The sequence below is a fragment of the Mustela erminea genome, chromosome 7 (genome assembly GCF_009829155.1).
Source record: "Mustela erminea isolate mMusErm1 chromosome 7, mMusErm1.Pri, whole genome shotgun sequence".
Taxonomy (NCBI): domain Eukaryota; kingdom Metazoa; phylum Chordata; class Mammalia; order Carnivora; family Mustelidae; genus Mustela; species Mustela erminea.
The window spans coordinates 14,841,743-14,868,527 of NC_045620.1; the positions used below are offsets into that span (position 1 = coordinate 14,841,743).

Sequence of the window (26,785 nt, forward strand, 5' to 3'; positions counted from 1 at the left end):
GAAAATACAATGCCTTTTATGGCCAAACCTCGGGTCCCACACTGTCACTTCCACGAAGCAGCCTCTTGGTCCCACAGGTCAGCCCCATTCACTGTGAAAGGAGACTCCAGGAGGCAAGACCCCTCAGAAGCCATCTTCAAGTCTGGGTTCCATATATCCTGGCTGCCGGCCAACTCTGGACAGGGCTTAATTTCCCTAAGTGCTAACTCTGAGTGCAACTTGGGATAATATTATTTCTGAGGATTGGGCACAGGATGCAAAGTAGATTTGAGACAATATTGAGCCATTTTGTTCATGATCTTGCCGTTTTCCTGAAGCAGTGAAAACATGGATTCCTGTATGGGGCAATTCCTCCATGGGGCATGGGGAGGCCTATAAGCCAAAAAGATTCCGGCCGGGAATTTGCTATGTAGTTTTGGGGCGTGAGAGAGTCAGAATTCTAAGGTGGCCCCCGATAATTCTGCCCCCTGTTGTAGACACCTGTATATTCTTTCCCCTTGAACGTGGGCAGGACCTGTGAACATGATGGAGGCCACTTCTATGACCAGGTTACATTAGATAGGAAAGGCAAAGGGGTTTTGCAGAGGTAACTGATGTCCCAAATTAGTTGAATTAGTAAAATGCGAGAGTACCTTGGGCGGGCCGGGCTTAATGATTTGAAAGCACAGATAAGAGGGTCTGGAACCTTCCTGATAAGAAAGATGTTCTCCTGTTGGCCTTGACAAAGCAACCTTCCATGAGTTCTACAGCTACAAGGACATGAGTTTTGCCTACTGTGAACTTGGAATAGGATCCTTGGCCTCAGACAGACTGCCCTGTGAGCTCTGGCTCGCACCTTGATTACGGTCTTGGGAAATCCTTAGCAGATGACCCAGCTAAGCAATTGCTTGGACTCCCAGTCCGTGGAAACTGTGGGACAGTAAACAGGTGTTATTTTCACCCATTATATCTGTGGTAGTTTGTTACATGACATAGAAAACTAATACAGGAAGGTCACCTGCCTCTGGGTCACCAGTTTCCCGTCCATGAAATGGAGGGGAGCACAATGTCTGCATCACCTCTAAATGTACTTCTGGAGGAAAGACAATGACAGCAAGCCTCCCATATAAAGTGGGGACAGTGGGCCAGGTCCTGTTGAAAGTGTTTTACATATTTTGGTTATTTTATTCCTCATGACACCTTGTGAAACCAATACTTCCCCCTTTACAGAAGGGGCAGCAGAAGCACTGAGCGTTTGAGCGACTTGAACTTGCCAAACCTGCCCAGCTTCAACATAAAACTTGGCCTCCAAGATGGCTGTTGTCTGGAAAGCTACCATTTGTATTCCTTGATTTTAAGGTGATCCCCTCTGAAAATGCATATGAGTCATTAAGTGTGAGAAGGGAATAGATATATGTGTCTCGGGACAAAATCAGCCAAGCCCAGGATACTTTTTGCCAGGATGAGGCGTGGACGGCACCCTTCCAGACACCAGCCAGGGCTGGGGAGGAGAGGGGGACGGTTTGAACCAGATGGGGGCTGGGGCATGAGCGCTGCAGACTAGGCTCCCCATTAGCCCTCTATCATCAAAGTGAATCCATAAAGAAGTTGGTCACAAGGCTTTGCCTTCCCTTAGAACTTTGCCTGCCTCGGGGGCTCACAGCCAGCTGGAGCAGGTGTTTACCCCTTCGGCCCCTGAAAGCATTATTGTGCCACTACTGCCTCCGCCCGCCTTTTCCCCTGGGGTTTGGGAAGAGAGCCAAGTCTGCCTGGAGGGCCTTTTTTTTGGTGAGTGTGGTCAGGGATGACTCTTACAGAACTTAGTGGACATTATCTAATTGGTTTCATTCCCCTTGAAGCTGTTTCCTCCCTCTCTTTGCTGTCTTCGCGGTCTGTGCCTTCAGCAGTCTACAGTCTTCCCCAGGGAGGAAGGTGTCTGAGAATTCTACCCACACTGCGGTTTTAATAGTTCCTCTGAGAAAACCCCACTTAAAAGAAACAAAAGAGAGAGAAACCCAAGAGTCAATGCTGAAGCCTGTCGACTAGGTTGGTTATGGCGGAACCTCAGGCAACGTGGGCTGGTAAACTAGGAGATTTTAGAACCGAGATTTTGACTTTATTCTTGCTCTGAGAACCCCAGAGTCCCAGATTTAGCATCAAGAGTATAGGATTTAAATTAGGCTCTGCCATCAGCCTGTTCTTGGAGTTTCGTGGGTGGGCCTTCTCTCTGAGCCTGTTGCCTCGTCTGTAAAACTTGGAGAAATATGGACTAGAGCAAGGATTCTCAACCCTGGGGTTCTGATCCTGACAGTGTGAAAATGTTAAGATTAGGTTTTAAGACCCGAATAGTTCTTGAATGAGAAGTAAATGAAAACTTAACTCTTGGGCGGGAAACAGTGCCACCTGCTGGCCTCACTTTGCATTTGCAAATCTCCTAATTGCCAATGCAACGCACAGCTCTTGGTATTTATTGAGCTCCACTCAAAGTTCAAGGTACGCTAGTGTGCCCTCTAGGACACAGCCATGAGCCTCTTTCCCCAGGAGCTCACAGTCTAGAAGCGACAATCGACATGTACATAAAGCCCTTTGATCCAGGGTGGGTGGCCACAGGGTCCCGGTGAAGTTCTACGGAAACACGGGGTGGGGCCAGGGTATGTGAATTGTACAGTCATTCAAGTCTCCGTACTTAGCAGGGCCTGCCTTGATTTTTATGCTCTGGTGTCACTGTCTTAAATTCTTAATGTTTGAACAAGGTGCCATACCTTTTCATTTTCTCCTTTTTCCCCCCTACATACTTTTCATTTTGCACCGGGTCCCACTCATAAGGTATGTAGTTAGCTGCTCCTCCCCTGGGGAAAGCGTGGAAGACGTGACCTTTGAGCTGGATTTGGAGAACAGCGTAGTAGGTGGAGGGAGAGGAAAGAAGAGGCCTATTCTAGTGTAAGAGACACGGTGGACAGGTGGAGCCCTTAGGCCTCCATGACAGAGAGGTGTGAGGGAAGAAGCTAGGGCATGGGTTACTAGGGGATGGGAGGAGTGGACAGGGAGGGGACAAGATGTCAGAGGGATTCAGGTTCGGGGCTAGGAGGACCTCCAAGCACAGAACAGCAGCTGGAACTCAGAAGACAGGCCAGGACTGGAGCTGTGAGGTCACCGACTTCCACGTGGGCGCAAAGCTGGGACCAAGGGCACTACTGTTCCCTGAGGGGAGTAAAAAAGAAGACAGATGCACCGCTGGGCCTGGGCTCTCAGGCCAGTCTGGGATCTTGGCTTCCAGGACTCCTGCCCTGTGGAGTGGCCGAGGAAGTCCTTGAGGGTAGAGCTGAATGGGCCCTCGTGCCCCAGTGCCCTGTGTGGTGCGCTGTGAAACTCAGTCTCCTACAAGTGGCTTCCTTCTTCAACAGCATCACGGGGCCGTGAGAGCAAACTCTTGTGAGGCAGGCTCTCGAGTGAGGGCCGTTTCCCATTCAACTTGTTCGCTGCATTCCTGGGCCAGGATGAGTTCTCAGGGGCACGAGGGCCCTTCACCAAGCTTCTCCTTCCTCGCCATAGCAGGTTTTAGCCGGCTGATGGCAGATGACAGAGCTTCCCTAAGACTTTGGGAGGTTTAAAGAGCAAAGGTCACCTCCTCCCCTTGGGAAATGGGCCCTTGCTCACAATTCAAGGAAGGGCCGAGAGGGGTAAGAGCTCTGAACCCGAATTGCAGATCAGTTGTCTCCACGGGGCCGCATGGGGACTGGTTCCTGTCTCTGGCACCAAGGTATATCTATATCCTTGGTTCCAACAGCCAGAGCCAGGACCCTGCCTGGTTTTTCTGCTTCCCTGTAAACCACAGAGTTGACAAAGTAGGGGCAGGTGGATGGACTGTGATTTGGTCCCCAGACCCCATGCAGAGTGGTCTGGGTTTTGCCCAGTTGATCCCAGGAGTTCTGCCCGGAGTTGTCCTGTGTTTTGTATCCTGTGCTTGCCCCAGGCCCGGGGAGCATCTTTGCATGGATTGGAGGGGGTGCATAGCTAGGAGGGTGACTCATCCCCAGAGTCAGCAGGTGGGCCCTGGGGCAAGGACAGGAGCTCGGGGATGCTAGCTTCTTCTGAACACCATTGTTTCTCCAGAAGGGGTCAAAAAGGCAGGCTCTCTGTTCCATCAGAGTTGTGGTCCCTTCTTCTGTGTGTGTGAGGGTGGGAGGGAGTACCCGAAGCACCCCACTCCTTGGGGAGGTGGGTCATGCAGATCAGACTCTCCCTTGGCGTAGAGGAATCCCCTGATCTGCAGGATTGCATCCCGCTGGACTTGCAAGACAAGTGCCTGTGGGGACAGTTAAGATGGCAAGACCTGACCACTGTCCCAGGCACCGAAGCCAGAGGCCAGAGAGCAGACACAGGCAAGGGTACTGTGCCTGGTCCAGCCATCGCGAGTTCGAGGAGGGGCAGATCTTTGGGTTCCAGGGTGGAAGCCGGCACTCCAGGGCAGGACCCTCACGCTCCAGGAGGGGCTTGGTGCTTCCTATGGGATCCAGTGTTCAGGATCGGACCTGGTGGTCCAGCAAGCACCTGCGCCAGGTGGGACTGCGTGTGCTGGGGGAGCCCAGTGCTCCAGGGGAGACCCGGTGCTCTCGGAGTGACCTACTGCTCCAAGCGGACCCCAGCACTCCAGGCAGTTCCGAGTGACCCAGGTAAGAGCCAGTGCTGTGGGCAGGCCCCGGGGCTCTAGGCAGTTGGCATTCCAGGGCAGCTCTAGCACTCCAGGTAGGACACGATGCTCCAGGGCTTATCTCAGGAGCCCACGCTCCATGCCTGCATGGGTGACACTACGTGTCTTCTCTTCAAGAGGAGACGCAACCACTTGGGGGGTAAACACCCCAGACCTGACCTCTAAGAGTGTGTGAAACCCTAGTGAGACTTGGAGGAAGAGAGAGAGAGACAAAGTTGGAGCGATAGGGACACACAAGTAGGGAGCCGTGCATAGTTACTCCAGGAGAGAGAGAGAGATTGGTTGCTTGATTTTAAAGAGAAAGTCGGAGCCTGGTGGCTCAGTGGGTTAAAGAGAGAGTCGGACAAACACAGGAAGAGCTACACTCGCGTCTGGACGCAGACACACAGCATCACTCAGGTCATGTCTTGTTGGATATATAAAGATGAATGAATGACAGTTTCAATGGCCAGAGCGTCCCCAGACCCAGGCTTTGGCCTTCACTTGGCAGCAAAGGAGCAGGGGCCAGGGCCAGGGAGCCAGAACACGGGCCCAGGCCGGCTGTGGGCGGGGACCTAAGTCTGGATGAAGAGGTGGAAGTTGGTGCGCGTGAACTCGTGGTGGATGCTCTCCAGCAGCGCGTCGGCGTCGGGGGCGGGCTCCGGGGCGCCCGGGGGGCCGGGCCTCGCGCTGTACTCCGGGGTGTAGGTGAAGGAGAAGGCGCTGGGGTAGAAGAGGCCGTCGGCGCGCACCAGGCTCACGGGCACAGTGATGGGTGTGCGCAGCCAGCGCCAGTCGCTGCCGAAGGCGGCTATGTCGGGCACAACGCACACCAGGGACCGCGGGCTCCTGGGGGTGGCACCGAGGTTAAGGCCTCAGGAATTCCGATGACGCGCACCCCTGTCCTCCGCGGCCCAAGGGAGGCGCCCGCTGTACCTGTACATGGTTTCCGCCTCCACGTCCCCGAACCACACCTTGAGCCCCGAGTGGAAGTTCTCACCGTGGAGTTCCAGCGTGGCCACGTCGCCCCCACCGCTCAGCTGGGGGAGGAAGGGAGCGGGTGCCGTGGCCGAGAGCCTGCTGCTCTCCCTCGCCAGCCCCTCCGCCGCACCCGGAGTCAGATCCCCGCCCGCCCACGGCCGCCAGCGCCCAGAGTCACCTCCAGGGTGCTGAGGAGGGGCACCGGAGTGACCGGCTCCCGCGTCCACGCCATGCTGGTGCTGAAGGAGAACTCCACCGCCTCGGTGCCGATGATGGTCCAGCAAGAGCTGTCGTTGAGCAGCGCCCTGTTTGCCTCCTTGGGGCAGGGGGAGGCCTGCGAGGAGACGAGGGAATGGTGGTCACCCGCATTGGGGGAGCCAGCATAGTGCCTGAGCCTTTGCATTCTGGGGTCCAGTCCTAGGCTCTGAGCTTTACCTACCCTGTGAGCTTGGACAAGACCCTGATGTTCCCAGAGGCAAATAAGTTCGCTGAACTAGCTAGTTTCTAATAGTCTATTTTCGTTTCTACTTGCTTATTTTATTTTCAAAAGATTTTATTTATTTATTTGACACAGAGAGAGATCACAAGCAGGCAGAGAGGCAGGCGGAGAGAGGGGGAAGCAGGCTCCCTGCTGAGCAAAGAGCCCGATGTGGAGTTCTCTGCCAGGACCCTGAGATCATGACCTGAGCTGAAGGCAGAGGCTTAACCCACTGAGCCACCCAGGTGCCCCATTTTCTTAGGATTTTAGAATGTTATTTTTTAACATTTTATTTATTTATTTATTTATTTGACAGAGGGAGTGAGAGAAATATCTCAAGTAGACAGAGAAGCAGGCAGAGAGAGAAGGGGAAGCAAGCTCCCCACTGAGCAGAGAGCCTGATGCAGGACTCGATCCCAGGACCCTGAGATCATGACCTGAGCCAAAGGTAGAGGCTCAACCCACTGAGCCACCCAGGCGCCCCTATTCTACATTTTTAAAAAAAAATATTTTATTTATTTGACAGACAGTGAGAGAGGGAACACAAGCAGGGGGAGTGGAGAGGGGGAAGCAGGCTTCCCGCTGAGCAGGGAGCCCGATGTGGTGCTTGATCCCAGGACCATGGGATCATGACCTGAGCCGAAGGCAGATGCTTAACCACTGAGCCACCCAGGAGCACACCCCCCCCCATTCTACATTTTAAGAAAATTCTTTGGGAGGGATTATTGCTCAATAATAATGTTATTTTCTACATAATTATTTTATTTCAACATTCTATGACAATATTCTTTTGGGAGTTATACTGCTTAATAATAATAATATTAGCAGTAATAATAATAGTAATTTTCCACATTCTATAATTCTACATTTGATCTTAGCCAAAAGGCCGAGAAGTGATCATTCTATAATTCTATGGCTGAACATTTTATGATTCTGATGCTCTCTGCACAATAATACTCAATACTATTCCTTATTGTGAATTTAAGTTTCGTTCTATAACCTTATCTCTAAACATTCTATGACTCTTAATATTCTCTGGGAAGAAGCATGACTCAATGATATCATTACTATTTTTTCTTCATTCTTGGATTCTGTCCTGATAGTCTGAGGTTCCAACATTACACGGGAGGTAGTGTTGTTCAGTAAGCAGCAGCCGTGATGGTGATGAACTTATGACCTATGGTTCTCTGTGTTCTGGCTTTCTAGGATGCTTGGTGCCAGTACCCTACCCCTCACCTGGAATTGCACCACCTTGTCTGTGGCCAGGCATAAGTAAGTGCCCACCCCTCCGGGAGGATCACCAGGAAACTGGAATGCACACTTGTGCAGTTGGGAGATGGGCTCGTCCACGTCAAGGAGGGCGCACTGTTTGGCTACTTTGCGGATGATCTACAATGGAAGGGGAGCAGGGCAGTAAGGTGCTTGGGTGGCCAGAGGCTGCCCTCCCAGCTAGCTTCCCGCTATCCAATAGCCATGCGGTCACTGGTAGGCTCCTCCTACCCTGCTCCACGCCCCGCCCACCCTTTACCTCCATTCCTCTCCACAAAGCCCGGATTATGCAGAGTCTTTATGCCTTGGGCTCTCAGCCTCTAGCCCTGCCCTTGTGGGTCACACCTTCCATATGCACCTGTGGGGATCCTTCCCTCTCCCCCCAGGAATGCCCTCTGTTCTCATACCATTGGAGGTAGTGTGATGCCTGTGACAGTACAGACAAGTTGCACTAGGGAGCCATAGCGGACGTAGCCTTCTCGAGGCGGGAAGTCCCCCTGAGAACAGTGTTCATCAGCTGGGGTGAAAAAAAGGAAAGGGAAGAAAGGAAGGTTTCAGTGGTTTCAAGCTTTTGCCCCCAACCCTGCCCTCCTCGCCTCTAGCTCCAGCCCACATCACACAGGGGTCTTATGGGTGGGGTCGGCATGCAGTCCTGGAGGGGCCTCTGTGGCTATCTTTAAAAATGTTTGCTCCTGGGATGGGGCTTGAGAGGAGAGGAGAGGGCTGGACATTGGAGCCAGAATGGCTTGGACCAGTCACAGACTCACTGGGAATTTGGGGCAAGCCTTCATTCCATGGGCAAAGTATACTTTTCTCAAGGGTTATAGGGAAGGTGGAGTGAACTCCTGCATGCGAAGCGCCCAGCCCCGGGCCTGCTGCTGTGGTTACCCAGGTGGAGTGTGAAAGCAGCCCACTGGCGTGCGCTGGCCACGAAGGCCCCGTCCTCCACAGAGAGGTAGCGCGTGGACACGGTCTGGGAGCGCAGGCGGTTGAAGAGAGAGACCTTTGAGCCCGAGGATATGCACACTGTGAGGGGAGGTGAAATCAGCACCCAAGCCTGGCTTGGTTCCTTGTACTTGCCAGACAATTTCTGGTCCCCTGTCCCCTGTGTCAGTCCCCTCATATGCTCCCTGGCCTAGACACACTGGGCTGATTTTATGGTCATTTACCTAGCACCTGTGGTAGTCCTGCTTTTGTGCTTTTGTACTTTTGCCTGTTCCTTTTTTGCTGCCTGGGCATCCCAGCTCAGCAAGTAATATTACCAACTGTTCAGCAAGTGCCTTCTTTCGGGCGGGCACTGTGCTGGGTACTGGGCACCAAAGGGTGAATTAGGCCATTTTGCTCTGGAGGAGTTCACGTTCTCAGAGAGGAGGGACATATATATAAAATTTCAAAATGATGTGGTAAGGCTGGGTGAAGGAGCGCATCCTGGAGGAGGTTATACTCCCAGCTGGGGAGCAGGAAGTAGGTAGGGGTTGCTGAGGGCCTTCGTAAGCAAAGACCTGTGGTGTGAGACAGCCGTGTGATCTTTCCAGGGCTTAGCACTGATCTCTTCCTGCTTATCACTCATGCTTAGAGCCATGGTTTTGTTTTCTGATTGAGCTCTGACCACCTGGGGAGAAAGCACTGGGTCATCTCCCTCTCTCTCGCCTGCTAGGCATACTGTAGGTGCTCAATTTATACTTAGTCCAAGTTCCCATCCATTGGATAATGATGATAGCTAACATTTGCTGTGTGTCAGGTACTGTTTTAAATGCTTTATACATGCTAGCTCACTTGATTCTCTCAACGGAGCTCTGGGGCAGACATTATCTCCATTCAAGAGAGCTACCTTCTCCACATCGCAAGGCTGGCTGGTGCTTAGCGGAGTCAGGATTCAAACCCACCCATCCAGCTTCAGAATCTGCACTCCTAACCACCACACGATAGCACCTACCTGATACCAAGGGCCGGACAGAGCCTTGCCTGGGTCTGAGAGGTTCTACGGGGTTTTTTAATAGACAGAAAGTAAATATGATGGAGGGACAGGAGCTGGGCTCTGGAGGCACACTGACTCAAGTTCAAATCCTGGCTCGGTCTCTTCCTAGCTGGGCAATCTTAGCCGAGTCACCTGGATTGTCACCTGAATTGTGATAGGCCCTAGGAGTTCATAGGAGTTCATTACATGAATGGATGAATGTCCCAGAGCTCCTTTTCCTCATCCCTGACATAGGAACAATGATAGTACCCACTTCAGAGGGACACGATGAGTATCAATCAAATAGGATGATTCGTCTTAATGTTGTCCAGGAAAGCTCCACCTTTCCCTAGGTCTTCCCCCACCTCCCTGCCAGGGTAGAGGTGATGTCGTCATTGTTATTCAGCCCGACCCCCCTCTCAAAGCCCCCAGCCCTGGGATTTGTCACTCGGCATCTAGGGCAGTGCTTATTTCAAACTGTCTCTTTGAGAAGCGATGTGTGTCCTTCTCCCCTGCTAGGCGGTGGGTTCCTCCAGAACAGACACTTGTCCTTTCTTTACAGGGACGCGGCAGCTAGCACAGAGCCAGGCCTACATCAGGCACTGAATTGGTACTTTTGACTAAATTTCCGTCACTTTTAATTAATTTGTCTTTAGCTCAGTACCTGCCGGCCATTTTTGTCTGCTCTGGACGCCCGCTCCCGCCCCCTTTCCCAGGGTCTGGGCTCTGTCCCCTTTCCTCTCTGCTCTTGCTCCCCTAGTTTCTCTTTCTCGGACCTCCGCCGCACCTGCTCCCTCAGACCCCGCCCCCCTTTCTGCCCAGGCTCCACCTCCCCCGCTCTGGCCCCACCCCTCCAGTCTAGGCCTCCGCCCACCCCAGTTCCGCGGCTCCAGACCTGGTGGCCTATCCCCGCCCTGCCCCGCGCTCACGCCCCGCACGGCTCACGGTCGGTGTTTTTCAGCGACTGCTTCTTCTGCGAGGGCTTCGAGATGACCTTGATGAGGCGGCTGTGGAAGGTGCCCAGCTCTCGGCCCCCTCTGTGCACCAGACGCAGCACCAGTCGGAAGTGCTTCCTCTTGTCTGCGTCCGAGATGTACAGGGTCTTGGCGCAACCGAATTCCTACGGGGTGCGCGGGCGCGGGGCCGTCTTGTCCCAGCTCTCCGCCACCAGGTCTGCCCCATCAGACGTGACATGAAGCCCCACGATCCCAGCTCCCGGGCTCACCCTCGGGGCAGAACCCCGGTTCTCCCGCCTCTCTACCTATCTCTTGGCTTCTTCGGGGAGGGTGGTGGGTGCAAAGGACCCCTCCTCGCCGAGGGAGGGGCAGGGATGGGAGCAGGAATCGGCCCTTGTCCCGTGCGCTCTCACCCTGGAGTCCGGCTGCTCTTCGAAATTCAACTTTTGCGTCTCGGCGGCGCTGCCGGACGCGCCGTCCAGTCCCATGTAACCGCAGACCGTGGGCCCGGTTTCCCCTGCCTGGTGGGCTGGAAAGGGACGCGAGCGGGCTCAGGAAGGACTCAGGTGGCAGGCAAGCTGAGTCCTCGCCGCCAGAGGGCGCGGCAACACTGCGCCTGCGACCCGCCCGGCTCCCAGGCCCCGCTGCGCAGTCCCCCAGCAGGGGGAGGCGCCGGGCAGCTCAGGAGTCCGTCCTCACCTTGGCCCTGCACTGGCTTCACTCTCCAGCCGGGACCTGCGAGGTAGACACAGGGCGGGGGGCAGAAGAACCTGCGGAGACATGCAAACAAGCGCAGGACTCGCACGTCCGTCCCCCACTTGACCTTCTCTAGACTTCTCAAAGGCAGCATAAATGGGGCAGGATCCTTGATGGTTCCTCCAATTTTCCCACCGCCCTCCCGGGGCTTCTCCATGACCGTGGACCCCATTAACATCTGAACTTTCTTTTATCACTTCTTCCACTCAACCCATTAATCAGCCCTGTCTCCTCCACATTCAAAACATATCCAGAGGGGCGCCTGGGTGGCTCAGTGAGTTAAAGCCTCTGCCTTTGGCTCAGGTCAAGATCTCAGGATCCTGGGATGGAGCTCTGCATCAGGCTCTCTGCTCAGCAGGGAGCCTGCTTCCTCCTCACTCTCTGTCTGCCTCTCTGCCTACTTGTGATCTCTGCCTGTCAAATAAATAAATAAAATCTTAAACACACACACACACACACACACACACACACACACACACAGAATCCAAGGGTCTCTTACCACCTCCACCTGAATCCCAACAGCTGTCAGTTTTGCCTGGACTGCAGCATCAGCCCTCCGCGGCTCTCTCCGCTTCCATCCCCCACCCCAACCTGCTTTGCACAAAGCAGTCTCACCGTCTTTTCCTTTCTTTAAAAGGACTAGTCAATCATGATGCTTTTCTTTCTAAAACCCTTCGGTGGTTTAAATTCGAACTCCTCACATAATGTGGCCCCTGCTTTACCTCTCTGACTTTAATCCCTGTAACATCCCTCTCCTTTTCTATTTCCAGCCCCTCTGACTTCTTTTGCACTAGAATAGGCCAAGCTGGTACAGCTTCAGGGTGTGCGCATTTTCTTTTCTCATGAATGGGAGCACACTTCTCCTGGATTTTCTCCAGTCTGGAGTCTTTTTCACGTTCGTCTCAGGTCAGCTGTCACCTGCTTAAAAGGCTTGCCCACCATCTTGACATTTCTAGCTCAAGTGTCCCCCCGCTTCAGTTTCTGCTACATTATGCTATTCTATCACTCTTCTAGCTTTTCTCACGATCTGGAAGGATCTTAATCACTGATCTGTGGGGAGTTTGTGGTCTGTCTCTTGCCCACTACAGTGAAGATGCCTTGAGAGCAGGGGCTGTACCTGGCACCTGGAGCTGTTATGTGCTGGGCCCAGTGCTGTCCAGCGAGTCTGGCACCTGGTAAATGCCCACTAAGTCCTTGGTGAATGACAGAAGGAATGAATGGATGGATGGATGAGTGAGTGGGGACTGTGGAATCACAGGAGGTTCCAAAGTGGGAGCTAGTAGGGGCTGATGAAAAAGGCTAGTGATTGGCCAAAAGTTGAGCCCTGAGTCCTCCCCAGGGTTCTAAAAGGCACCAAACTGGGAGGCAAGCATAGAGTGGAAGGTGGCCACTTGGAGGGGCTGCTGAGGCACCTACCGCTTCTCATTTCCATAGGACTTCTGGGCTACCTTGGCGTGCAGAATCCGCACAGTCTGCGCACCCTGTTGCTGCAGGCACTGGCGCACGCCTTCCCTCAGGACCGTCACGCGCTCTGGGGAGGACCTGGGAGTGGGGGCAGGCCGGCGGGGCAGCAGCGATTGTTAGGGGAGAGCGGGCATGGACCCCAGCAAGCAGGTTGAATTCAATGCAATGCATGGGGGCAAGGGACTAATTTAGTTCTGCTTCTGACCCCCCCGCCACGCCCTCTTCACCGGGGATCAGGGAGGGGAAGCGTTAGGCAAGAGAGGGGATTTGGGTGTAAGTTTGGGTGTAAGTCATGGGTTAAATTCTTAGGTTGCCAGGTACTCAATGAGGCCAAACGGAACCCACCGCCCACCAGGACCACCCAGGCACCACTCCGCAGGTCTGGCGCTGTGCCTGTGCCCCGTGCAGCCTGAAGCACTGCGTAGAGGCCCCAGCGGCACAAAGGCCACGCTTGTGCCCACCTTGGGATGGAGACTGAGTATGGGAGGGTGCATGGTTTCCTTCCACTTTGAGGGGGCCCACCCCAGTGACATCTTGATGCGAGGGAGAAGAGTTTTGCTGGACCCCCGGGGCCCAGAGTGCTCTCTTGCTTGTCCTCAGAAGCCTGGAAACATGGAAGCCCCCCATCCCCCAAAGTGTCCCCAGGATCCTGGGGGGAACATTTGAGTCCTTCAGGGGTCAAAGCACCCCTCCTAACCCCCTTTCTCCCAAGAGGAGGGGCCTGTTATTGTCGTAGCCTTCCTTCCCTTAATTACAGGACCTCCACAATCAAGGGACTGGGCCAGCCAGAGTCCAGCGGCCTGGGGGTTTTGGGGAGCGAGGGTGGTGGGCTGGCCCAAGGCTTGAGCAATCGCAGAGATACGGTGGGGGAGTCTGCGAGGGCAGAGATTTGAGGGACCACCAGCGGATGGGGCCTGGGGAGCCATGCACCCTGCGGCCTCCCTTCTGAACCCTTCACCCTTGCGCAGGACCGGAGTCCGGGGCTTCTCCTTCCTCCTGGAGGGGGCAGCGGAGGGCAGGAGCCCGGCCGCGCCCTCGAAAGCGGGGCTCGGCAGCCGGCCGCGGGAGCCAGGCCCCGCTCCGCCCCTTGGGGCTCTACTCCGGGAAGGGCCTCAGAGGCTTCCGACACATTCCGGCGGCCGAGAACGGAGCCGCCCAGCCTCCCGCTGGGAGCCGAATTCCGACCCCGCAGCTCGCGCCGCCGGCTCCCGGGGTGGCAGGCGCAGGGGCGCCGGGCTGGCCCCGCCCCCGCCCTCCGAGGAAAGGGGAGCGCTCGCTGCTGGTGGGAGGGGTCGCTGCCCGCGCTCCCCCTCCCCACCGCCAGCCCCGGGTTAAATGCGGCCGCCGCCTCGGCTCGCTCCAGCCGCCTGGCAGTCCCCACCTCGGGCACGCTGCCTGCGCCGTTACCTGGTCCAATTGCCCGGGAGGCTCCGCCCGTGGGCTCCGCTCTGCGGCCGCGCCTCCGAGCTGTCCGGAAGGCTCAGGTGAGTCAAAGGGCCTGGGGGCGCTGAGGGGTCTGCGGGGGAGCAGGCGTCAAGCCAGACCGGGCGACCGTGTTTTACCGCGGCTGTACCACTGACGGAGCCCCCATCTGACTTGCAGTGCCCTTCGTCATTTCTGTGGGGTCCTTAACCAAGTTCAACCTCCACCAACAAGGCCACCATGGGTAGGGGGACTTCCACCCAATCGCCTCCCTCAAGGAACCGCCAAGAACGTCCCAGCGGTGTTTATTCTTCAGCCAACTCTTGGGGGGTTATTCACAGACCTCTCCTCCCTTTCGAGCCTGGTGTCCGCACCCTCAGGCTTTTCCGAATCTTCCCAACTTTAGGATTAACCCCTCAGAGAAGCGCAGGGAGGGCTCTAGTGTCAGACCTGTCACCCCACTGCTGTGTGGCTTTGGGCAAGACACTAGTCTCTGGACCTTACTTCCCCCTCCGTGGAATGAGAGGGTTGGGAAGGTGATGGGCTTTGAGGCAGTCGCTATTTTAACTCTCTAGGATTTCTGGGGTGGTGGTGGTGGTGGGGGGCGACACGTGGGCTCAGGCCAAGAGCAGGATAAGGGGGAATCTTAATCAAGATTTGGGCCCCGAGGCTTCTGCAGGTGGGGAAGAACGGGAGGTGACAAAGGTCCCTTCTCTTGGGCCCCTCACGCCCCAGAGGTGCTGGCCCTGGCTATGGCCCAAGCTAGGGAAGGCCTTCCGCACCCTCCAGTTTCCAGCGGCAGCTGACACATCTGGCTTACTCAACCTCCCACCACGGGCCCTGCCAGAGGGATTTTTGTTCTTCTACTAGGCCTGAAAGGCGAGGGCGGAGAGGATCTGCGTCGGAAAGGCCGCCTGGAGTGAGCAAGCTGTAGGCACCCGACCTTGCTCAGAATAGGCCCATTCACGGAATTGGGGGAGGGGGGTAGAGGGGCTGCGGTTGGGTTAAGGCAGCTGATCCCCTCTGCCAAGAAATGAGCAACAGAAAAACGGCTAAGGCAGGGGTGCCTGGGTGGCTCAGCGGGTTAAAACCTCTGCCTTCGGCTCAGGCCATGATTCCAGAGTCCTGGGATTGAGCCCCACATTAGGCTGTCTGCTCTGCAGGTAGCCTGCTTCCTCTTCTCTCTCTCTCTCTGCCTGCCTCTCTGCCTACTTGTGATCTCTGTCTGTCAAATAAATAAATAAAATCTTAAAAAAAAAAAAGAAAAGAAAAGAAAAAGAAAAATGGCTAAGGCAGCTTCAGCATGGGGCGGGGGTGAGGCGGGGTACAGAGCAGTAGGAGTGGGGTACAGAGCAGTAGGAGGAGATGTAAGGAAGAGAGGTTTAATGACTCCGAGGAGTCAGGTTGCTAGGCAGCCAGGCAGCCCAGAAGGGAGAAGGGAAGCCAGGAGTCCCGGGTTCTAGTCGCAGGTTCCTTTACAGCTCGGCGGGCAGCCTTCTTGGGCCTCAGTTTCCCCATCTGTACACGGAAATCCCTCGGGATTATCAAGGGCCGTCGCCAAGGGCAGTAGAAGAGTGAGCGCTCACCTGTTGCCCGTACAGGGTCCATGGCCACACTCGGGCCCCACTCACCGCCCTCCGGGCTCATCCAATGCAGCTGTCCCCGGAACCCTGCGCGCCCCTGCTTCTTGGCCCTTGTGCGGGATATATCCTGCCCCGGGCTTATCTCCAAGGCCTCCGGGCTCCCGGCCACTGTTTGCTCTGGGCAGGGGCACCTGCTAGGCAGATGTGGGCTTCCCACGGCCACCTAGCCAACGCAGCCAGACCCAGGAAGACGCCCCCTGGCGGCCTCTCCTGAAAGCAGGAGGGAAGCGGAGGCGCCAAACTTGGTGGCGGGGTTTGGCCTCGGTGCTGCGGGTCCCCAACCCTCACAGACGCGTGAAAGGCGCGGTTCTCCCCGGCGGCCTGAGGCTTGGCGATGCATGTTTGAGTGTGTACATTCGTGTGTGCGCGCGCGTGCGTGTGTTGGAAGGACGGCCACGCAGAAGTGCCGTAGGTGAGGAGGGGAAGGGGACGAGGAGGGGGAGTGGCTGGCTTTCGTCTGCAGAGGTTCTCCCGGGAGGAGGGCGCGCGGAGTGGAACACGCCGCTGGTTTGGGGAACCGCTTCAGCATAGGACTGTACCGTGGTGAACCACTTTCTTGCCAAGCGACTTTGGGTGCCGGAGTTTACCTTTTCTGTGACTGTTTCCTTATCTGTACAATGGGAACAATAACGGTCTTAGTCTCATAGAATTGCCGAGAGGATTAAATGTCCGAGTGCATAAGAAGCATTTAACACTGTGCTCGGTATTCAGAAAGGTCTTTTTTCTTTTTCATTTATTTTTGTTTTTGTTATTTTTTTTTTGAGGGTCTTTTCTTTTTAAATGTTTTATTTTTTAAATCTACTTTCTATTTATTTACTATTCTGCAATTCGGCAGACTAGAATTCCTTGTATTGCCCAGCACTGTAAATGCAATATTTTTTTATTATGACAAACTTCAAACATACACAAAGGTAGAGAGATTAGTAAAAAAAAAAAAAAAAGAAAAGAAAAATCCATAATTCTTCTCCCCCTCCAAGTGCCCATCACCCAGAATAAGAGTTCCATAAACATTATTGCTTTGCTTTTTTCTTTGTACCCTCCAGGCTCCAACACTTCTGTTCCCTGCCACTCAATCGCCATGAGGGGCCTTCTGTGCTCGCCACTGCTCATGTTGCTGCTTTTTCTCCAGCCCTGGGAAACCCAGCTCCAGTTTGCAGGTGAGTGGGGCTCAGCCCTCACCAACAGGGGGAAGGGAGCAAAAACTGATTATCCCTCTGCAGCCAGCTAGGTCTGCTAGGGAGAGAAAAAGCAAGGGTTCTGAAATCATAAAAGGGCTGGGTTCTAGTTCACAGCTTCCCCTCTCTGGGACTCAAGTTTCCTTACCTGTAGGATGTGGCTTAGAGGTGACAAAGTTGTGCTCACGCAAAACTGCCCATTGGTGTTTAATTTAATTTAATTTTTAAAAGATTTTATTTCTTTATTTGACAGACGGAGATCACAAGTATGCAGAGAGGCAGGCAGAGAGAGGAGGAAGCAGGCTCCCTGCTGAGCAGAGAGCCCGATGTGGGGCTCGATCCCAGCACCCTGGGGTCATGACCAGAGCCGAAGGCAGAGGCTTTATTTAACCCACTGAGCCACTCAGGCGCCCCTAATTTTAAAAAAGTTAATTAAAAAATCCGGAGACTTCACATACAAATCCCGATTTGGGACTTCTCTTGAAAAATCCAAGGATCTGTTAACTTGGGGTCCACATTTGGCCGTAGGAGGGATACGGGGGTCCGCCAGCCTAACCCAACCAGTTCACTCATTTATGTTACCTGCCTGGTCCCTATAGACATTTGAGATTGCCATATCCCTTCACCTACTCCCGAATTGTAGAATACCTCTTCAGAACATCCCTAAGAGCTGTAGGATAGAGAATTGGGGGGAAATCTGGCCCAGACCCTTAGCAAATGCTAAGTGAATGTATCTAACTCGCATCTGCTAGGTTAATTCTGCGCTAAGCGCTGTGACCCCTGGGATGGCACCACTTCGCCCTGGGTTTCTTGGGGATCTCCTCCAAAATGAGGTTTTGCAGACCTAGGAAAGTCCTTCCTGATCTTCTCGAAGGTCCCAGGTGTCGGACGGGACCCTTGGATTTGGTGTTCGTGATTGACAGCTCGCGCAGCGTGCGCCCCTTTGAGTTCGAGACCATGCGGCAGTTCCTGGTGGGCCTCCTCCGCGGCCTGGACGTGGGGCCCAATGCCACGCGCGTCGGCGTGATCCAGTACTCGAGTCAAGTGCAGAGCGTCTTCCCACTCGGCGCCTTCTCGCGACGCGAGGACATGGAGCGCGCCATCCGCGCGCTGGTGCCGCTAGCTCAGGGCACCATGACCGGGCTGGCAATCCAGTACGCCATGAACGTGGCCTTCAGTGTGGCCGAGGGCGCGCGCCCGCCGGAGGCGCGCGTACCGCGCGTCGCTGTCATCGTGACCGACGGGCGGCCCCAGGATCGCGTGGCTGAGGTGGCGGCGCAGGCGCGCGCCCGGGGCATCGAGATCTACGCGGTGGGTGTGCAGCGCGCCGACGTGGGCTCCCTGCGGGCCATGGCGTCTCCCCCGCTGGACGAGCACGTCTTCCTCGTTGAGTCCTTCGATCTTATCCAGGAGTTTGGCCTGCAGTTCCAGGGCCGGCTGTGTGGTGAGTTAGGGGAGCCCTGGAGCGAGGCGCGCACTCCCCAGCCGCTTGGATGCGGCTTTCCTCCACGTAAATAACATTCCGTCCCGGGAGGCACCGCCCACTCCTGCGTTAGCTCCGCCCACCAGATGGTGGCTAGGCGCCGGGCTGCCGCAGGCTGTTTCAAATTCCAGCTCTGCCCACTTTTGCTTAGGCTTCGCCCACAAGAAACAACATTTAGCGTGCCTGCTCACCCGGATGAGCTATTGTGGTTTACCACAGGCCTAAGGTCAAACTCCAAAATCGCCCTCGACACAAAAAGCACCGCCTTTCGAAGCTGAGAACAATCGCCCACCGGAAAGAGCCAAGTCCCGCCCACATGGGCATGGCCCCGCCCACTGACACTTTAGTTCCTCCCACAATGCTGCAGGTCTGGTCTAGTCACGCCTTGAATTAATTCACCCACCTTGATTTAGTACCTCTCCACCTCCTCTGTCTTGTCCCTGAGCATTCCTGCCCTCTGTCACTGACGCATTTAGCCCGGTGACCCCTTCTGAGCCTATTCATGGGAGCTACACAGGCCCTGTTCTTTCTCTAAGCCCTCCCATCTGGCCTGGCCCTCTCAAATGAGACGTGTCCCCTCTAAAGTTGTACTTGTGTTTGGTGCCTTCCTCTGACCCCACCCGGCCTTTTCTTGTTGGAGGGTTCTGCCCATCTGTCCCTCGCTGATTCTACTGTTGTGTGTCCTCAGGAAAGGATCTGTGTGCTGAGGGGGGACACGGCTGCCAGCACCAATGTGTCAGCACCCCAGGGACGTTCCACTGTGCCTGCAACCCTGGCTACCAGCTAGCTGCAGATAACAAGAGCTGTTTGGGTGAGAGCTGCCCCTGCCCCGAGTCTTCTGTGGCTCCCTATTGCCCTAGGATCAGACCAATGAGTCTGGAAGGGCTTTTGGAAGTAGAAGTTCAGTGCCCTTACTTTATGGGTCCAAGAAAGGGACAGTATTGCCTGCGGCCACACAATTCCTTGATGAAATCTTGACCCCACAGTTAAGTGTTCTTTTTACATCATTCTTTCCTTTATTTCAGCCTTGTCTCCTCCGGGCCTCCCAAACTTGTTTGTGAATTCTCACATGGATATCTTCTTACTGTTTCTGTTACTTAGACACTCCCTGGTGCGGTCTTCAGTTAGGGTCTCCATACTCCTCCCTACACCTCTATATACACTGTTCATTTCTGCTTCTGCATCTCAGCTCTTTCTGAGCTGCCCTTGCTACTTCTTTCTGCAAATGCTTCAAGGCTTGGTTCTTCATTTTTGTCTTCTGAAAAGCTATGGCACACTATGCCTTCCTTAGACAAATGGAATTTGCTTTTTTGTGTGTATGTGTGTCCACTCCTTTGATCATGATGGCGGCTACCATTCACAGAGTACCGATTTAGTATTAGACAATGCACTTGAAGCTTTCCATATATCAACTCTCAGTCTCATGACAACTGGGGAAAAGAAGTCATGTGTTCCCAATAATGCAGATGTCAGCTGGGGTCTTCTTATTTCCAGAACTTAGAAAAGGCTGCCGTGAAGCCTCATGTGATGACTTTTGAACATTTGAATCATTCCCCAACATCTCTGGGAATTCCCCAAGTGCTTACATTCTGTGGTCACCTCTCGTTCTGAACTTCTGGGTCCGCACTCAATTTCTCAACCCGCACATGCTTTTCTTGTTTTATGCATGTAAATCAGCCTCTTCTTTGATTTGCACACTCGTGCACACAAGGACACGTGTGTGTACATGTAAGTTGTGCATATGTCCATTTTACTAAAGATGGGGGTGGACAGAGGTGTGAGTTACATCTAAGTAAATTCAAACATACACACATGAAAGAAACACCCACTATTAATAATTAAATATTAGACACCCTTGATCCCCAAAGTCCTGTTGCCCCATTAGAAGTGATTTTTCACTGGCAACCTCAGCCCATGCAGGAACTCATGCTCACTCTCTCTCTCTTGTTCATCCTCTCTCCACTCCCATCTCTTTTCTAGGAACCCCAAATTCTCACTTTTTTCATGCACGACGATCTGTATCTCCCCAGTTCCTATTTTCCAGCTCAGCTCTGGGCTATCTTTGCACATCTCAACCATCAAGATACTCAGCAGGCAATAATAGTTCACCCTCCTTAGAAGGAAGTTGTAAATAGCAATTGTTCTCTTCCATTATATTCCCATTTTGCAGATGGAGAAATGGAGGCTCAGTAGGTAGTGGCAAAGCCTGGTCCACCTCTGTATCAGTGAGCATCTTGAGGGCAGGGGCTCTGTCTTATGCAATTGTCAATTCTGGTTCTTATGCCTGGCTTAGTAAGGGGCACATTAGGAGGCAGCTGGGTTTTGAGTCAGGAGAGCCACCTGGCCCACTAGGAAATCGGAGATGCCTGGGTACCACCCCAGACTAATTAAGTCAGGATCTTGGGGGGTTGGGGTCCAGGCATAGGTATTTTTTTGAAAAGCTCCTCCAATGACTGTTCTGTTGGGGCTGAGAAGTGCAGCCCCTTCCAGGGCAGTGCTGACCTCACCTCTTCCTCAGCCGTTGACCTGTGAGCATCACTGCATCAGCTCCCAGGGTCCTATTTCTGTCGCTGCCGAGCTGGCTTTGTACTCCAGCAGGACCAGGGGGTGAACGAGCCCCACCCCTTGCATCCTGGACTGAGGTCCGTGATGGCTCCAGTCAGAAGCGACACCTTGTTCTTGCTCTTCCTTCCCACCAGTCGTTGACCACTGCAGCTTTGGGAACCACAGCTGCCAGCATGAGTGTGTTAGCACCTTTGGTGGGCCACGATGCTACTGCAGAGAGGGCCACGACTTGCTGCCCGATGGGAGGAGCTGTCAGGGTGAGGAGGGGTCTCTTGCGTTTGTGCAGAGGGGCAAGGGATCTTGGCTGGCAGAGTCCACCTTGATCCATCTTGACTCATCTCTCCTTGAAGCCCGGGACCTCTGCAATGGTGTAGACCATGGATGCGAGTTCCAGTGTGTGAGTGAGGGCCTCTCTTACCGCTGCCTGTGCCCGGAGGGCCAGCAACTCCAGGCAGATGGCAAGAGCTGCAACCGTGAGTGATGAGTGGGAGGGTGTTCTGTCTGCCCGCCCCCCCCCCCCCCCGCCTTCCCCCACCCCCCTCTCCCCGCCCACATTATGAGCATCCATCATTCTGTGGCTCAAGGGTGTGCTGGGAATGTGTGAGTGTTGGTGATGGTGGGGTGGGGGGTGGAGGGCGTGCTGTATCCGGCCTCCATCTCTTTCCCCTCAATCCTCTACCCTGCTGTCATGGTTAATATCAAAAATACACATTTGCTCCTATTTCCTCCTCGCTCGAGAGTCTTCTGGGCTTGCCAGTGCCTGCCCCTGAATGCAGATGCCTTATCCCTGAGTTTTTCAGATGGTGGGTGCAGACACCTTAGTGAATAATGAAATCAAATTAAATTTTTTTAAAGGAGAAAACAGAGCTTACTGCATGTGGAAAGAATAACTATTGTTTCATGAAATTTAATTATACGTGTGCATCCGAAGGGTATCCTGTTGTACTATTATTGCGACTGTGGGGTGCGATCAAAATTTTGAAACCACTGCCTCGCCTCATCTCAACCTGGTCAGCAGGTCTCCTAGCACACCTGTTCCTCCTGGAAGAACAATCGGATGTAACCACCTCCATGCAACCTTCTTGCCCAACTCCAGAAAGAGAGAATTATTCCTACCCTGGGCTCCCTAAATGCCCCTCTTCTAGCACTTTCCTTGGCTGTAGCATAGGGCATGTCTGACTGCTCTGTTCTGGCCTGATTTCCTTTGGATCCCAGTTATGTTAATTGATTGTTGTTACCCCCTTCAGGGCCTAGCGAAGTCTCCAGTTCAGAACAGGGGAGGTAACTTTGTAGAGTGATTTAGGAGCATGGATTTTGGGATCAGACCGAGCTGGCTTCAAATCCTGCTCAGTCACTATTAGCTATGGAGTCTGGAGCAAATTATCCTTCAGAACCTAAGGTTATATAAAGTGGGGATAATACCTAAGATTATTGGGAGGATTGAGAAAAAAATATATGAAGCACCTAGCCCAATTCCTGGCACACAGTAAGCTGTCGAATAATAATGTTTTTGTTTTTATTTATTGTTGTGATTGTTTATATATTAACAACATATGTTTTTCAATGTATATTATTTTGATAAATTTATTATTGTCATAAAGTTTTATTAATTTATTATTATTACCATTATTATCTAGTATAGTGCCTGGCACAGGAAGGACTTCACACATGGTACCTGTTATGTAATAAATGTGAATGACCAGATGGGTAGAGGGCAGCTGCCAGCACAGGATCGGGCCCCCAGTTGAAGCTCTTCTCACCTTACAGGGTGCCGGGAAGGCCACGTCGACCTGGTTCTGCTCGTCGATGGCTCCAAGAGCGTGCGCCCGCAGAATTTCGAGCTGGTGAAGCGCTTCGTGAACCAGATCGTGGACTTCCTGGACGTGTCCCCCGAGGGCACGCGCGTGGGGCTGGTGCAGTTCTCGAGCCGCGTGCGCACCGAGTTCCCGCTGGGCCGCTACGGCACCGCGGCCGAGGTCAAGCAAGCGGTCCTGGCTGTGGAATACATGGAGCGCGGCACCATGACGGGGCTGGCGCTGCGTCACATGGTGGAGCACAGCTTCTCCGAGGCGCAGGGCGCACGGCCCCGCGCCCTCAACGTGCCTCGCGTGGGTCTGGTCTTCACCGACGGCCGCTCCCAAGATGACATCTCGGTGTGGGCCGCAAGGGCCAAGGAGGAAGGTGGGCTTGGCGCGGGACGCACTGGCCTGGGGTTAGGTGGGATGTGGAAGGCGGTCTTAACTGAGGCCTGGGGCGCCCCCTGTGTCTCTCCATCCCCCCCACCCAACCCGGCCCCGAAAACCCCGACCCTGTAGGCATCGTCATGTACGCTGTGGGCGTGGGCAAGGCGGTGGAGGAGGAGCTCCGGCAGATCGCCTCGGAGCCGGCAGAGCTGCACGTGTCCTACTCCCCTGACTTTGGCACCATGACGCACCTGCTGGACAACCTCAGAGGCAGCATCTGCCCGGGTGAGCGCATCTGACTTCTCTCAGTGCCCAGCCTCCTAGCTTCCTCTCTCCTATCCAGCCCTGTTCCCTTGGTAGAGTTATAGCTAGGGGTCGGACTCACTAGTTAGACCCCTGTTACTCCAAGTGTGGTCCCTGGACCAGCGGCAGACTTGTCACCTGGTTGCTTGTTAGAACCGCAGCATTTCCAGAGCTCTCCAGACTGAAAGAATCAGATTCTGTACTTTAACCAGACCCTTGGGTGATTCCCAAGGACGTCAGAGCTAAGCACTAGACAGGGCTGGCTTCCTGCCCCTCACATTAGTGGATGTTCACGGTAGTCTGAGGAAACTTTTTCCAAGGCATGCCAGAGTCCTTGCTAGCAGAGTCACCTCACATGTTCTTTTATGACGTGTTGGAATTCAACTACAGGGAGCCGGAAAAGTGACAGGACTGAGTGTTCCAAGTCTGCAAAGACATGTATTTTTTATTTTTTACTTTTTAATTTTTTTTACAATATCGCCCATAAATGTAGTCCCTCTACTTCATCTGGTGCTCAGTTGAAGAAAAAAGGACCAACTCTCTATGTGGAGGAGAAGCGGGCTGTTGAACCTGTGTACTGTACTTCACAGATCATATAGGGAACTTCTCGGGGGTAATTTTTACCACAGAGTCTTCAGACTCTAACCCAGGCCAGATGTGACTCTTTCACATTACCAGGCCCCTCCAGAGCTAGGTTCAGTAGCTGGCCTAGTTGGGCTGGCCTAGAGAATCTGTAGTTTAAAAACAAAAACAAAAACAAAAACCTTTAAAAATATATATGTACATACACATACATACATTTATAAAATACATATGCATATACATATACATAAAGTATACACATGTAAACACCCAGGTGTATGTCTGTGCATATACATAATACACATACACACCTACTTCCCTCTGTCCCTCTTCCTCTCTCTCTCCAGGCTAACTCTAATAATTCGCTAGAGTATTGTGGAAGCACTGGATTAGCTGCTCTGTCAGGGCCCTTCCAGTCCTGACGCTTATGTCCCCTGCAGTGTGACTTTGGGCAAGTCACTTAACCTCCACCCCTACCATAACTTCCCTCTCCTGCAACAGGTGTGGGCCCTGGCTGCCCAAGCTTGCTTCTAGCTCTAAAATTCTAAGAGAAATCTGGGGTCTGTGGTAAGGCTCTTCACCAATTGGCTGTGTGATCCTGGGCAGATCTTCCCCTTTCTTTGGCCCCTGGTTTCCCCAGCTGTGAAGACAGGCATCTTTGCAGGACCTTATCAGTACCATTGATGACCTATCATACAGCAATCTGCTAAGGGTCCAACTAGACTAAGAAATTGCTCTTAAATCATAAGAACAACTCTTTTGTGAAGGTATTGTGCTGTTATATGAGAAAGGGCACCCATTTACAAAATTTTGAAATCTAAGATACCGCCCATTATAAGACTTCCCATTATTTTATATATCGCTAAAAAAAAAAAAAAAAAACAGGTGCCAGATTTAATTGTAAGGCACATATTTTGATTTCCGGAATGTTGAAGTGTGTGTGGAAATAGAGTTGGATCACTGGTTTTTGTTTGCTTGTTTGGGTCAGTGGTTTTTATTTTTATTTTTTTAAAGATTATTTATTTACTTATTTGAGGGAGAGAGAGAGCCCGAGTGAGAGGTAGACACAGGGGGAGAAACAGTCCTTGATGATCAGGGAGCCTGATGCAGAGTTCGATCCTGAGATCATGACTTGAGGCGAAGGCAGACGCTTAAAATAACCGACTGAGCCACCCAGGGACCCCTGGATCAGTGTTTTTTAAACATCAGTGTGGAGGGTTTAAAACACCATTTGCGGGACGCCTGGGTGGCTCAGTTGGTTAAGCAGCTGCCTTCGGCTCGGGTCATGATCCCAGCGTCCTGGGATCGAGTCCCACATCGGGCTCCTTGCTCAGCAGGGAGCCTGCTTCTCCCTCTGCCTCTGCCTGCCATTCTGTCTGCCTGTGCTTGCTCTCTCTCCCTCTGATAAATAAATAAAAAATCTTAAAAAAAAAAAAATCCTCTCTTTAAAAAAAAAAAAATAAAAAAAAAAAAAAATAAAACACCATTTGCTGGACCCCAACCCTAGAATTTATGACTCGGTAGGTCTGAGGTGGAGTCTGATAACTTGCATTTCTAATAACTTTCTAGGTGGTACTGATGGTGCTGGTCCAGGGACCACACTTGGAGAATTACTGGTCTAATTGAAATACACAATAATGTATATACTTGAACTAGGCAATACACTAGATCTTCTCTCTCTAATAAGGTGGAAACACGTGCCCACTTAAATTACTTTTAAAAGTTCAAAATTTTAGTTCTTTAATCACATTAGCCACATTTCAAATGTTAAATAGCTGCACGTGTCTTGTGGGTATGCACTGGACAGACAAGAGACAGACGATTCCCATCACCGCATGAAGTTTCATTTGGAAAGTGCCACTGTCATTTGGACTCTCCCTACTCAAAGTGTGGTCCCCAGACCAGCAGCACCAGCATCCCTCGGTAGCTAATTAGAAATGTGGAGTCTCAGCTCTTTGACCATTCAGAATCAGAATCGGTATTTTAACAAGATCTGGTGATTCCAAAGAGCACAAAGGTTTGAGAAATACTCTTCAAAGATGTTCACACACGCGCGCACACACACACACACACACACACACACAGTCACACACCATAGAATCCTCAGCACCACCAATAAATAGGTTTCCCACTGTACCCATTTTTACACACAAGGAAACTCAGGCTTAGAAAGGTTGCGTGAGTTTTGCAGTATTCACGCCTGCCTAGCTGGTATTCACCCCAGGTCTGTTTGAATCCGAAGCCCACATACTCAGCCACAGGCGGGTGCAGGTGTATCCGAGGCCCTTGCCAGGGCCGGCTCGTCCTCCTGCAGATTCTCATTCCCCTGACTTTCTGTGCCCTGCTGGCAGAGGAGGGCATCGGCGCGGGCACAGAGCTTCAAAGTCCCTGCGAATGCGAAAACCTCGTGGAGTTCCAGGGCCGTACGCTGGGGGCGCTCGAGAAGCTGACGCAGAACCATATCCTTTGAGGGCGGAGGGGAGGGGGGCCGGGCTGGAGCGCGGGGGTGTAGGAACCCCCGAGACCCCCAGCGGCTTCCTTAACCGCTCACTGGCCCAGCTGACCGCGCGCCTGGAGAATCTGGAGAACCAGCTGGCCACCCAGAAGTGAGGGCCGCCGGTGGCTGGGAGCCGGGCAGGAGCGCGGCCCCGCGGACTGTGCCTTCGGGGCGCCGTCGGGGCACCGGGGGGAGCCCCCAGGACTTGGGCTGTCGAGAAGGGGGCGCTGGCGGGCTCCCCGGCGCTGCGCTGGAGCTGGCCTCGCCTGGACCAGAAGCCGGACTGCGGGGGACCGAGGGGGCGCTACGTCCGCACGCCCTCGCTGCGTGCTGCGCTCAGTTCTTTGTTGGATTTCCTTTATGTTTTTTCTTTAAAAAATTTTGTTTTGTTGTTGTTTTGTT

The 26,785-nt window shown here is 53.4% G+C and overlaps 2 protein-coding genes across 5 annotated transcripts; one reads left to right on the plus strand and one right to left on the minus strand.

The window, feature by feature from the left end:
• Window positions 1–5,085: 5,085 nt before the first annotated feature.
• RBPJL (recombination signal binding protein for immunoglobulin kappa J region like) lies at window positions 5,086–15,728 on the minus strand. The gene is made up of 12 exons (XM_032350547.1): window positions 15,539–15,728; window positions 13,938–14,046; window positions 12,483–12,608; window positions 11,010–11,080; window positions 10,724–10,839; window positions 10,300–10,474; window positions 8,286–8,423; window positions 7,805–7,914; window positions 7,365–7,517; window positions 5,829–5,984; window positions 5,606–5,709; window positions 5,086–5,518 (listed from the first exon to the last, which is right to left on the minus strand). The coding sequence occupies exons 1-12, from the start codon at window positions 15,597–15,599 to the stop codon at window positions 5,245–5,247; spliced, it is 1,593 nt and encodes a 530-aa protein (XP_032206438.1). The 5' UTR covers window positions 15,600–15,728; the 3' UTR covers window positions 5,086–5,244.
• On the plus strand, window positions 13,910–26,785 carry MATN4 (matrilin 4). Of its 4 annotated transcripts, none has more exons than XM_032350543.1 (11): window positions 13,910–14,014; window positions 16,639–16,752; window positions 17,645–18,214; window positions 18,942–19,064; window positions 20,953–21,075; window positions 21,169–21,291; window positions 21,619–21,621; window positions 22,586–22,999; window positions 23,134–23,286; window positions 26,238–26,345; window positions 26,438–26,783. In XM_032350543.1, the coding sequence occupies exons 2-11, from the start codon at window positions 16,674–16,676 to the stop codon at window positions 26,494–26,496; spliced, it is 1,755 nt and encodes a 584-aa protein (XP_032206434.1). In that variant the 5' UTR covers window positions 13,910–14,014; window positions 16,639–16,673; the 3' UTR covers window positions 26,497–26,783. The 4 variants fall into 4 exon arrangements, with proteins under 4 accessions (XP_032206434.1, XP_032206437.1, XP_032206436.1 ...); XM_032350544.1 differs by lacking the exon at window positions 13,910–14,014 and adding an exon at window positions 15,818–16,007 and having other exon boundaries at window positions 26,438–26,784; XM_032350546.1 differs by lacking the exon at window positions 20,953–21,075 and having other exon boundaries at window positions 26,438–26,785.